General features: G+C 45.2%; 1 protein-coding gene across 1 annotated transcript; it reads right to left on the bottom strand.

Moving 5' to 3' along the window:
* Positions 1-1,135: 1,135 nt before the first annotated feature.
* Rbp2 (retinol binding protein 2) lies at positions 1,136-9,677 on the bottom strand. The gene is made up of 5 exons (XM_042665767.1): positions 9,672-9,677; positions 9,147-9,272; positions 4,737-4,915; positions 2,789-2,890; positions 1,136-1,205 (listed from the first exon to the last, which is right to left on the bottom strand). The coding sequence occupies exons 2-5, from the start codon at positions 9,217-9,219 to the stop codon at positions 1,155-1,157; spliced, it is 405 nt and encodes a 134-aa protein (XP_042521701.1). The 5' UTR covers positions 9,220-9,272; positions 9,672-9,677; the 3' UTR covers positions 1,136-1,154.
* Positions 9,678-12,759: the final 3,082 nt, after the last annotated feature.

Genomic DNA, 12,759 nt, shown 5'->3' with positions numbered 1-12,759 from the left:
AATGAGTGCAATCCTTCCAACACATACTGAAAAGCTAAACTATCCTTAGAGGAAGGGAACCCCCTGGTTTAAGGGAGGACTTTGTGGCTAGAAGATTTTGAAAGGCTTCCAAATTGCTGTGTTGTTGTTTTGAAGCTGGACAAAGGGCTCTGGTGGCTCATGTCTGTAATCCTAGCTACTCAGGAGGCTGAGATTTGAGGACTGTGGTTCAAAATCCAAGATGGCAGACAAATCTGAGAGATTCTTATTTCCAGTTAGGCAGCAAAAAGACAGAAGTGAAGAACAAACTGATGGTCCGGTCAGCACCTGTGGTTCCCTGAATGGATGGTAGGTGGGAAGGGACACAGAGCTGAACAAACACATGCTCCGTGACTCTCTCTACAGTACAGGGCTGAAGGTTAAGGACCAGGACTGGCTGGCACTATGGTAATGATGAGGAGCTGAGGTCAGGTCTGTGTGGCCTGCTCAGATCTAAAGAGCTAGAGGATCATGATTCGAAGCCAGCCTGGACAGAAAAGCACATGAGACTCCTCTAAGATAACCAGCCAAAAGCAGGGTTGGAAGGGTGGCTCAAATGCTTATCAAGCAAGTCAAAAGAGGGCAAGGCCCTGGGGCCAAACCCTAGCACAACCAACCAACCAACCAACCAAGCAAACATGCAGAACGTCAGAGAACTAATGTGCTACACCTGTTCAAAGGAATGCCTCTCAAATGGCGGGGGGCTGTTCAGGATTCCATGGGGAATGTTGTGTCTGAGAACATTCTTGGGGACAACAGTCCCCTACCACCACCTAACAAACTAATAATAATATTTTTTTAAAGGGAACAAAATAAAACAGAGTCAATGAACAAACAACAAAGCATACGCATAGGCAGCCATCTCTTCTGCTCATGCAAGAAACCCAGCAGCTCTGGAAATAAAGGAAAAGAGACCGGAAGCTTTTGAGTGCATGCTAGCACATTTTGGTTTGTGTGTGTGTGTGTGTGCGTTTCTTATTTAATGCCAGGTTTCCAAGGGGGAGAATGCGTCTCTCTGTTACATACTCATTCTGGATATACCCATTGGTGTGCTTTAATGGAGCTATGAGGGTTTCCACCCTGCTCCCCAAAGCCAGCAGAGAACTCCTGGTGCCTGGCAGGCCTCCCACATAGCTTCACTTCTTTTTGAACACTTGGCGGCACGTCTGGTTACCACAGGTCAGCTCCTGCAAATCAGAAAGTAGGTGACTAGCTAAGGAGCCCAGTTTTCCTCCTCCCTACTCTGGGTGTGCAGGTAGTGGGGCTGGAATAAAGAGGGCACACTTTGCCATCCTGGGCTAATAGGCTGGTATTCCCCACAGGGAGTCATAATTTGATTTCTGATACTCAAATGGAGCTTGAACAACTATAAGAGTGGGGAAAAATGCAAAGAAAAATTATACTCTCCTATTCCTGTGTGAAAGCAACATCACTTCATTCATAAAAAGCGGCCAAGTCACCAGGCAGGGAAGGAGCTGGTGTGGAGAAGAGTTGGGCAGGTGAAGACCTGAGAGGCTGCTGGCTGCTGAGTACCTAGGCAAGGACAGGGTGCGGAAGGCCACAGAGGAACCCCGCCAGCTCTGTCCAGGCACCCCTTGAAGGAGGAGGGGAAATCACATGGGAGGAAGACCACCACGTTCCTGGCAGCTGCGACAAATCTGTTGTCTTAGTCACAGATTCCATTGGGAATGGCTCCACAAGTTAAAAAAAAATCCATCATCTGGCCAGATACCGGTGTCTCATACCTGTCATCCTAGCTACTCAGGAGACAGATCTGAGGATGCTGGTTCAAAGCCAACGCAGGCAGGGAACTCTGTGAGTCTCTTATCTCCAATAAACTACTCAAACAAACTGAAAGTGGAGGTGTGGCACAAGTGCTAAGAGTCTCTTTCTCTCTCTCCATCAAAATCAAAGCAGCTAGGGGAAAATGTCCGTGGAAAATACACAGAAGGCTTAAATGAAGATGTCAGGTGAAGCAAGGCTGGTTCTAAAGGGCACCTTGACCATCTGACTGTGGACACTGGAACCAGGCCCCCACCGTACACCACAGGTGAGTGAATGAATGGAGACTTGAATGAGTCATTCATTTTTACAAATGAGTGGCTGGATGCATGAAGGACTGAGAACATTTTCACTATTTCAATGCGGGTCTATAAACTGGCTTGAAGAAGGAAGAATATATATATGCTGTCTAGGTAGATACTATTTAAAGCTATCTGCCACTGTTCCATCTGTTCCATTCTGTAATTAAATTGATCTAAAATATTTGGGGGTCTGGGAAGATCATGTCTCAGGAGGAGAAACACAGCCTGAGGCAGTTCCCCTGCCCACCTGCCTCTCCCCCTTTGAAGCCCACCACCATGCCTCTCCCTGTCAGGCTCCCGGAATTGAGAGAAGGCCTGGTCTTAGAGAAGGCCTGGTCTTACTCTTCTCCAGGGCACCTTAATACCGGGGTTCACCTTTCTCCCCAGCTGGGCCTTTAACAGGTTCCCAGCATTTCGCCTTGGATCCTAGCTTTCTAACTCAGCATTTTAAAGTTGCTTTTTAATTGCAGCCGTTCATGGAAACAGCCATATAGATTTCTTTCTGGAATCCCCTGGGCCAGATGGAAATGGCTTTCTCACTCTAAGACCATACACATTTGGCTATGGCTCAGGGAAGGAGACTGCAGGGCCATTTTTCTTGTCACAGCATCCAGTCAGGTGAGTGCAAGAGTTTATGGGCGCACGGGGGGCGGGGGGGAAGGAGGTGTGCAGACCCCAGGACTTACCAGGTACAGTTTGTCCCCCTCAACCCACTGCTTCCAGCCTCGGTTCTCCTTCTCCCCCTTCTGCACGCACACGAGGGTCTCGCCTTCCCAGGTGACTAGAGACTGCCACGACAGATTCCCAGACAGAGAAAACAAATGGTCTTGAGAGCTGAGCATACCAAACCTGCAGCTGCCCTCCCTGACACTGTCACCCAGCTCCTGTGTGTCCACGGGGCAGAACTCTGGTTTGGGAGAATCCTGGGAGCCTGAATCTGGATTTCAGTCTCTCATGCCCCAGGTACACTCAACTCTAGCTAGTGTTCTACCACTTTGAGCCACAGCTCCACTTCCAGTTTTCTGGTGGTTCATTGGAGCTAAGAATCTCATAGACTTTCCTGCCCTGGCTGGCTTTGAACCGTGATCCTCATATCTCAGCCTCCTGAGTAGCTAGGATGACAGGCGGGAGCCACCAGCACATAGTGACCTTTTCCTTTCATAAAGTATTATAAATCATTATGTGGGGGTGGGGGGAGTAGGATGACAAATTCAACTACTAACAATGTAAAATCTTTGGAAGAGAAAACTATCACAAGGCCAAAAGATAGATGGAGAAAGGCCAGGGCAGGATGGGGAGTCCTGTTTGGGGTGGCATGCCACAGGGCTGGCCCTTCGCTGGGGATGAAGGGCACACATACATGGAGACAGAACACAGCCGTGTCCTTCCTCTGTTTGGGAGGCAGAGGGTCTGGTGGCTGACTTGATCAGAGAGAAAGGATGCTTTGAATATTACACTTCATCCTGTCCTCAACTCACACCTGCGATCCTCACTACTCAGGAGGCTGAGATCTGAGGATCATGGTTTGAAGCCAGCCCAGGTGGGAAACTCCGTGAGAGTTTCCTCTCCAATAAACTACTCAAAAAAGCCAGAAAGTGGCACTGTAGCTCAAGTGGTAGAGTGTTCACCTTGAGCAAAAGAAGCTCAGGGACAGCACCCTGGCCCAAAGTTCGAGGACTGACAAAAGAAAAACAAAATGAAAGTTGAGATCTTTTATATAAAAACATCTAGCCGGGCACTGGTGGCTCACACCTGTAATCCTAGCCACTCAGGAAGCTGAGATCTGAGAATCGTGGTTCAAAGCCATCCTGGGTAAGGAAGTCCATCAGACTGTCATCTCCAGTGAACCACCAGAAAACGGGAAGTGACTCTGTGGCTCAAAGTGGTAGATTACTAGCCTTGAGGGCAAAAGCTTAGGGACAGGGCTCAGATCCTGAGTTCAAGCCCCACAGCCAACAACAACAAAATAATAAAATAAAAGTATCTGAATTCTCAACATCTCTTGAAAAACAGCAAGAAAGAGGGTGGCAATGCCAGAGAAAACTGAACAAACTGCCCCTTTCCAGAAAGCTGTCCTGCCCCTGGCCACACAGCCATCATCTCTGCTAAGGTCATTCCAACTTGTCCTTTTTTTGCTCTGAACAGCCTGGTGGTGTGAGTCCCTGTCTGAAATCTTAGGGTAGTGAAGTCCATTCATGTTTTCTTAGTTCTTCCTTTTCAGCTTTCACGAAGTCCCTATTGTCAGTCCACAGAGATCTGCTGGCTCCTCTGTAGCCCTGCCTGCTCCAAACATCCCAATTATTTCTGTCCTTTTTTTTTTTTTGTCGGTTGTGGGGCTTGAACTCAGGACCTGGGTGCTGTCTCAGCTTTTTCGATCAAGGCTAGCGCTCTACCACTTCTGATTTTGGGGTGGTTAAATGGAGATAAGAGTCTCACAGACTTTCCTGCTGGAGTGGGTTTCAAACCGTGATCCTCAGATCTCAGCCTCCTGAGTAGCTAGGATGACAGGTGAGAGTCACTAGCGTCTGGCTGTGCCATTTTGTGTGTGTATTTGTCTGTTTTCATAGTGAAGCCACTGAACCCACTTGGGTACTATGTACTGTACGGGTGAAAACCTCCAGCCCATGGCAGTACCTTGACGTTCCGGTTGTCCAGGCCCTTTGTGTGCTCATCAAACTCTATCCCAACAGTGAAATCCAAGTCGTAGTTCCGGAAGGTGCTGTTGGTTTTTGTCTTGAAGTTGTTACCGTCTTGAACAATGATCTTGGTCTGAGACAGACGAACTGCAATCTTGCGGGTGGCAAAATCGATATCTGTTGAGCAAAGGAGTGAGGGGAGGGGAGGTTATGACTTGCTCAGGCAGACTCATCCATTCCTTTAACAAGGACAAACCTGAGTCACAGATCAGGACAGAACATGCTTCCTTGCTTAAATGAGAAACAAGAGTTGTCTTACAGGTGATTGGGTTAGACACTTTGGTCAGTTGTCAGGAAGCCAAGAATGTCCTCTGGAACTCTGATCTGACAGGAGGGGACACAGCAGTTAAGTTTCCCCTGAGCCCCAGATCACCACACACACATACACACACACACACACACACACACACACGAAACATGCATACACACACCTCCACCAGAGCAGCCTTAGTTCATTCCAACACAGGGATTCTTCTTGAGTTTGTTGTAAAGATTTCATGATTTAAAACTTAAAAAAAATTCTTGCTGGGGATTGGTGGCTCATGCCTGTCATCCTAGCTACTCAGGAGGCTGAGATCTGAGGATCTCGGTTCAAAGCTCGGGCAAGAAAGTTTGTAAGGCTCCAATTAAGTACTGGAAAACCAGAGCTGTGGCTCAAAGTGGTAGAGCACTAGCCTTGAGCAAAATTGCTCAGGGATTGCCCTCTAGGCCCTGAGTTCAAGCCCCACAACACACTGATACACACACACACACACACACACACACACACACACACACACACACACACACACACACACACACACATTACAAATTCTTAGAAAGCCACCAGTGTTTAGCATGGATAAAGCCGAAATTTTTGTAACTCTTTACAACAGTGAGGGTCAATCCTCTCCTCTGCTCTCCTCTCCTCTGCTCTCCACTGCTTTCTTTTCTTCTCCTCTCCCCTTCTTTTTCTTTTCCCTCCTTGCCTCCCTCCCTCTCTCTCTTCCTTTCTTTCTCTTCATTTCTTTTTCTATCTCTCACCCTCCATTCTTCTCTCCCTCCCTTCCTTTTGTTTTGGTAGGACTAGGGTTTGAACTCAGAGGCTAAGTTTTCTCATGATAAAATGAGAAGAAGAATGCTCACCCCATCAGATTAAGAGGAAGGCTCAGTAAAAATGCTCATGAAATGTTCTTTATGACAACTCCAAGGATCTTGGGGGTACTCACTGAACCTTGGCCTCTAAATCTGGCTTTGTCTGTGAAGGTCCAACAAACAGGGATCTGATCATCACTCTTTCTCCAGAGTGAAAACTGCGGGTCACATTGGGGTTCTCCCAATGCTGTGGAGCCAAGCGAATGGTGGCTGATCTACACCTCTCTCTGTCTTATGGGCTCTCTATCCACCCTAGTGGGACATATCCCTGGTGGGCCAGCTTCCTCTCTCTGGAGCTGTAAGTAGCTCATGTTCAAGTCTCCTTGTGCGAGAAAGTCCCAGAAGTGCTGGGAGCCATGTTAGGAGGTGGGAAAAAAAAAACCAGAGGTCATCTGTTGATCAGATGAGGTAGATAGGAGCTGCCAGGCCAATTACTAAACGAAACCAGAGAAATTGAGACCCAAAGTGTTCCTTAGCAAGGAAACGTATTTATATTCTGTAGATGTTGCCAGTGAGACCCAGGAAGTGTAAATGATGGGTCCAGAGTCACCCAGGCTGTCCAACAGTTTTCTTACAAATCAAGCTTCTTTGCCATCTATAATGTAGGCTCTTTAATAAAAAAAAAAGCTTGCTTGTCCCCAGTTGCCTAGAAAAGTAGATTATAGCTACAAATGCCCATTGCTGAGAGAACTGGATTGTCCAGGAACCGCCATCCCTAGTCAATCTTTCTAACCAATGCCTTGGGAAATCTTATTAGGAGCTCTATGCAAATGGAATCAAGCACTGCTGCCGCTCCTCATTTTGAAAAATGGCTTGGCCTCCCGGCTACCCTCTAGCATTTGCACAAGCCGGTTACTCATGTCACCTCTGTTCCATCCCACAGAAGGGAGCCAAGTATTCTGGTAGATTCCTGGCTGGATATTTCTAATCTAAAGGGTTTTGCTGCAGTGGTAGCACGTACACACACTCGCGCGCACACATACACACACACACACACACACACACATACATACACAGAGATCACAAAACCACTTCCCTCTGAACTTTGTAGAGCAAATTATTTTCCTGATACGGTATTTTAACACCGGGGTTATCAAATATGTTTTATCTGCTTTTTTGGATTAAAGGTACCTCTGCGCCTGATTTATAGCCAGGTGAAATGAATTTCTGTCTCAAAAGGAAAGGTCCAAAGGCAAGCTATTGCTGAATAATATATATGGCTTATAGCTGCTGCAGAAAGAGAGACAAAAAAAACTCTACAAGAGCAGCAAAGTGACTTTATTAAAGCATACTTTTCATAACTGCATTTTGAACAATGCAAGCCATAAAGGTGAAATACGACTATGCTTCTCAACATTAAAATGCTTTGTAACATGCAAGTGAGAAAAGCTAGAGTCGCAGGCTAACAGGGCAGGTGCTCTTTGTAAATTAAAGAGCAGAGGTGCACACCCATTCATCACCGGAAAGCTGAGATCCATTCAAAGTATAGCTTCAATGGGCTTCAAACCCCGGGCTCTTAATTCTCAAATCATGGGCACTTCCAGGCAATTGTGGGAAGTGAAGTGGAAGAGCAATCTTCTCTTTTTTTCCCCTCTTTCTTTCTGCATTATTTCCTCTTCCAGAGATTACATTTGTGGAGGAATTAGATTGTCTCCCTTCCCACCTGCCTCATCCTGTCTCCTCTCTCCCCCTCCTGGACATAGAAGGCAAGGTAGACACCTTGGGACACCTCCTTGCTTCCTCTCCCCATCCTTAGCCTAGGACTCACTGTCAGGCTATGGGATATCAATGAAGTGATGCTAATATATGCAAGAAAGGCCACAGGAAGGGACTCTACTTACCATGGTCACCTCGCCTTTTCTAACTCATAGTACTTTGCATTTGAAAATCCAACCAGGAGCCACAGGATCCATATATAAAGACTTTGGTCAGAATGTGGAATATTATTGTCAGCACCAGCAGGCATCAAGATTTTGCAAAATACATTTACCTTGGGTCATCAGACATCCATCCATCCATCCATCCATCCATCCATCCATCCATCCATCCATCCATCCATCCATCCATCTATCCATCCATCCATTGTCATCTCAATCCTCAATGACCAGTGACCTGTCTACATTGCAGAGAGCCTGGTGCAAAGTGGCCAAATAGCTCTTTAGCACAACATCATAATGTGTGATCTGTAAACTGTAAGTTTGGATCTGATGCTAAGAGCAAAGGAAGGCCAATCCAAAACTTGTTGATGGAGGGATCCAAACATCACATTCTCGATTTGAGAACCCCTCGCCCACACGGATGGTGTAATCCGGTGAGCAGGAGTCCAGAAAGAGCCTGCTTACAGAGAGAGGATTTCTGGGAGATGGCTACAGGCACCCTTCACAGGATCATCTCCTACCACCAGGGGAAAAAGGGGAATTAGGAATGCTTTCTTCCCCCTCCTTCTTGCAGAAAAGATGAGCTCTAAGATCCCATCCCACAGAGCCTTAGATTGTACAGAATTTTATACCAGAGGATTTTTTATTATTTAAGCAAAAGGTGCAAAACCCACAAAGTTGCTTTCTGATGACACAAGTCTAATTCATATAGCATACCTCTTATACCATGAGGCTCACAAACAACACCTGCTACGGTATTTACAACGATGAAAAACCACAACTGCATCCAACACCCCCCAGACACATGGACAAGGCTGATGCTAGTCTCCCTATTTGAAAGATGAGAAACAGGTTCTGAAAGGTTAAAAAAGGGAAGGTGATGTCAGAGAGTGGGTGCTGGGCTCTGGCTCTAGCAATTTGGTTCCTCCCTCTGTATGATATTGTTCAGAATCAGTTCTGAACTATGCTCCCAATCAATCACCTGCGTACAGGTTTGTAACTGCATTTCTACCGGGTACTTATGGTGCAAAAATGGCCACCAGAGAGAAGGTCATCAAAAAGCTAAGGAGTGAGTGTGTTACCATCTCCTCAGGTTGTACCTTGTGTCTGTGTATGCATGCGTGTGTATTTTCTATGCAGACAGTCTGTTTCCTGTGGACCTACTATTATGCTAAGGGCATTCTAAACATAGCCTCATTTATTATTACATATGATTTGCAGGTGAAGAAACAGCCTCAAAATTTGTATATGACTTCTCTGATTTTGCATGGGCAGACTGTCTCCCGGCTTCCCCCCCTGCCCCGTCCCTTCCCTTCCCCAGTGCTATAACCCCTTACCCAAGGCCTTCATGTAGCCTTCAAAGTTGTCATTACTCTCCATCTCCCAGGTTCCATTCTGGTCCTTTGTCATGCTGATAGCCTCTAGTTTGGTGTGGGTATATGGCCGAAGGATCACACAGCAGGCTGTGGAGAGAATGTGATAAAATGAGTTGCTTTTATAGCTCAGTGGACTGACTTTATGGACCTAAAGATATTAGAGCCAAAGGTCATATGAACAACTCAAAGGAACTTGTCTCCCCCTTGCAAAGTTCAGTGGTTCTGTGGACAAGGCCCAGCACAAAGTTCTGATGTGACACGTTCGTGTCCCAATGGCCTCCATCATCCTCAGGTGGAGGGGCACCCACTCAGCTCCTAGCTCCATCTAGAACATTCCATCTTGTTCCTGAGGAAGACAGCCATTTCCCCCTGGTCCCCAGTACTATAAATCACAGAATACCAACACACAGGCCATGAACTTGGGTCCCCTCAACCACATAAGCAGCACTTCTGACCGGGCTGGTGAAGGTGAGCTCCAACTCACACCTAACAGGGCTCCACTCTGACAGGCAACGACTTAGAAAAGTCCTGGTATTATATTTATGCATTTTTGTTTTACAAAGAAGCAAGGCTCAAGGAGGTCCGTTAAGTCACATGTCCAACAACGACTTGTAAACCCAAAGTCCTGTCCTTCAGTTTGCTGGGTCAGCTTGCACAGGAGAGCAGGGCCAGACCTGAGAGCCTGACCTTGTAAACCACACCTTCTCTCCACTCACTCTGAAAACACAGAGAAAAAGAGAGAACTCACAAACTCTGCTCTCAGCCATCAAACCCAGCCCCAGGGATCAAATCACTCAGGCCTAGAAAGGGATCTTGTGTTATCCCTTCTCTTCCCTACCTGTCCTGCGGGTGAGCTGGCATCTAAACCAGGCTTCTCAGGGTTTTGTCTTTTCCTCTCCAGAGGGTGTTTTTTGGAATGCCATTGGTAACTCTGCCTCCCACGCCAGGCAAAAATCTATTTATTAGCCGGGCACTGGTGGCTCATGCCTGTCATCCCAGCTACTCACGAGGCTGAGATCTGAGAATTGGCAGTTCAAAGTCAGCCCGGCTAGGAAAGTCTGTGAGACTCTTAGCTCCAACGAACTACCAGAAAACCGGAAGTGAGCCTGTGGCTCAAAGTGGTTGAGTGCTAGCCTTGAGCAAAAAAGCTCAGGGACAGCGGCCAGGACCTAAGCTCAAGCCCCATGACTGATTAAAAAAGAAAATCTATTTTTTAAAGTTATTTACTGTCTCTCTCCTTGGTATTAAAGACAGCACCAGTGTGGAGTCCCTAGCAGCTGGGGAAGATTCAGAGAAGACTGCTTGTCTGGAGTGTGAGTAAGCAAGGGTCCATGTGCCGTAGAGAATACCATTTTCAACATTCTCTGGTGATGGCAGGGCAGAAGGACTTTGCTTACTGATGATTCTGTGAGAAAACAGCAAATTTCTCTCTCCAGGACTTCAAATGAAATGAAAGCATTGCTGAGCTGATCCATCAGATATCAGTCCATGTACTCTCCCGCCATTTGTCAAGGATGTACTCATCCCAAACTTTTTTTTAAAAACTTATTGTTACAGTGTTTTGTTCCCAATAAGTGGTTGGCCCATGATCAGAATGACAACCGTGATCTTTTGTTGAGTGTGCTGAATGCTTGTTCTGGCTTGTTACACTGAACTCTTTCAGTTAGCCTTCGAGAGAGTGGAGGCTGTATTTTCACCTTGAAAGAGATGGAGATTGGGGGGACCCATCACCCCATGATTGCTGGGGTTGGTTCAGCTGATCTGTCTGGGGTGTGCAACCCTCCTGAGGCTATACAGTTGAAGAGAACAAGAGAGGAAGTTGAATTTAGGAGTAGTGGTGTTCCTCTGCTAAAACTTACCAACAAGCAATCAAAGATGAAGGTGAGGTTCAGAGAGGTTAGGGGTTTTCCCAAACGGTATGTATACAGCTTGTCAGAAGACAATGGATTTGAAGCCAGAAACTTTTCTATCTGTCCAAAGTACATTGTCGGTTTCTGCTTTAGTAAGAAGACAATGGATATGAACCCAGAAACTCTTCTATCTGTCCAAAGCACACTGTCAGATTCTGTTGACCATATCGGATATCAAAGGGGGAACTATTTAAGACAGTTATTGCTGAATTCAGATTTCTCCGACTCCTAATGAGTTTGCACATCATATCCTGTATTCATTAGAATGCTGTGTTTTCTCTTCTACTTGATTGCTAGTGCTATGAGTTTACCTCAGCCATTTTAAAAAAAAAAATCAGGATGGCTAGGCTTTTGTCTTATAGTGGGAATTCCTTGTATATTCTGAATAGCATTTGCTTCTTGGTTTTATATATTGTGATAGTCTTTTCTCCATTCCATTTAAATTAACCTGGTTGATCAATTATACCCTCTGTTGAACAGCACTTCTTCGTTTAGATATAATAAAGGCTTTAAAAATATTGGCCTTATTCTTTGTACTACTAAACTTTTCAGTCCCTCCTTCTTAAGTCCTAAAAGTCTATAGTTTCTTCTAAAAGACTTTGGCATAGGGTATTGAGAAAATGCCTGGTTTTATTTTTTTGTCTGTTTAGTGAACTGGATTTCTCTCTGTCTCTTCTCTGATGATGTCTGGTGCTGCTGCTGCTATCCTTTAGCATCCAGAGAAACATAAGGGTCTGTCTCTGTTCTGCTCCACTGGTTTCTTTGCCTGAACTGTGTCAAAATCAGTGTGACTGTCAATGTGGCTTTGTGGTGTATCTTAATATGCTGGGTGAAGGGTCACTAGCCCTTCACTGTTCTTTATAAGGACTTGGATATTTTTGGACACATATTCCTTCAAATAACCCTCAGAGAATTTACTTTATTCCAAGAAAACATCTGATGGGACCTTCATTTCGTACTACATAAAGCTTATAGAGGAACTAGTGAAGAATAGAAACCTTTGCAATGTTGCATGATCCAATTCAAGAATGTGGATTCAGCCTTCTTCTTCTTTTTGCACATCTTTTGTGTCCTTTGGTATAAGTACCAGGGTTTCCCCATATACATCTTGTGTGGTTTTGCTTCTGTTAGCTCTAAGATCCTTAGCAGATTGCTTGCTCTTGTGAACAATCTCATGTTTTCAAAATTATTATTTTCTAGAAAGTTATGGATGGTGTAAGACAGTGCTGTTGGTTTTCCTAGGTTCTTCTTATATCTAGAAAACCTTGTGAATTCTTTTTATCTGTTCTCTTTTTAAATTATTTTAGTTTGTGTGTATATGTATGTGTGCCAGCCAACATTGGTCTTGAACCCAAGGCATCAGGTTCTTGCTTATCTTTTTTTTTTTGCTCAAGTCTCACCTCCACTTCCCTCTTACCAGTTCTAATAGGTTAAGAGTTTGTTCTTGTTTTTTCCTGGATAATTATTTATATAACTTCAAATAGTGACCACTTAAGATGTTCACTTTTAGCCCTTACACCTGTTATGAAAAGAAAAAAAAACCTGTTCAACATTAATTTGATGAACCAGAGCATTATCTGTAAAGAAAAAATTATTAAGCTCATTCACCTACATAAATGTAAATATATTAAATGAATATAATCAGGATATGTATTAAAAACACA

This window comes from Dipodomys spectabilis, unplaced genomic scaffold, assembly GCF_019054845.1.
Source record: "Dipodomys spectabilis isolate Male_0828 unplaced genomic scaffold, ASM1905484v1 ptg000342l, whole genome shotgun sequence".
In the NCBI taxonomy this organism is placed as follows: Eukaryota; Metazoa; Chordata; class Mammalia; order Rodentia; family Heteromyidae; genus Dipodomys; species Dipodomys spectabilis.
The sequence above is the reverse complement of the archived record's forward strand: the minus strand, read 5'-3'. Positions and strand labels throughout refer to the sequence as shown.

Coding starts and splice junctions, on each gene's coding strand:
- Rbp2 (XM_042665767.1), bottom strand. CDS start 9,219: ATGACAAAGGACCAGAATGGAACCTGGGAGATGGAGAGTAATGACAAC. Junction 2,891..4,736: donor TGGACAACCGGAACGTCAAG/GTACTGCCATGG, acceptor CTGTCGTGGCAG/TCTCTAGTCACCTGGGAAGG. Junction 1,206..2,788: donor AGGGGGACAAACTGTACCTG/GTAAGTCCTGGG, acceptor TCTGATTTGCAG/GAGCTGACCTGTGGTAACCA.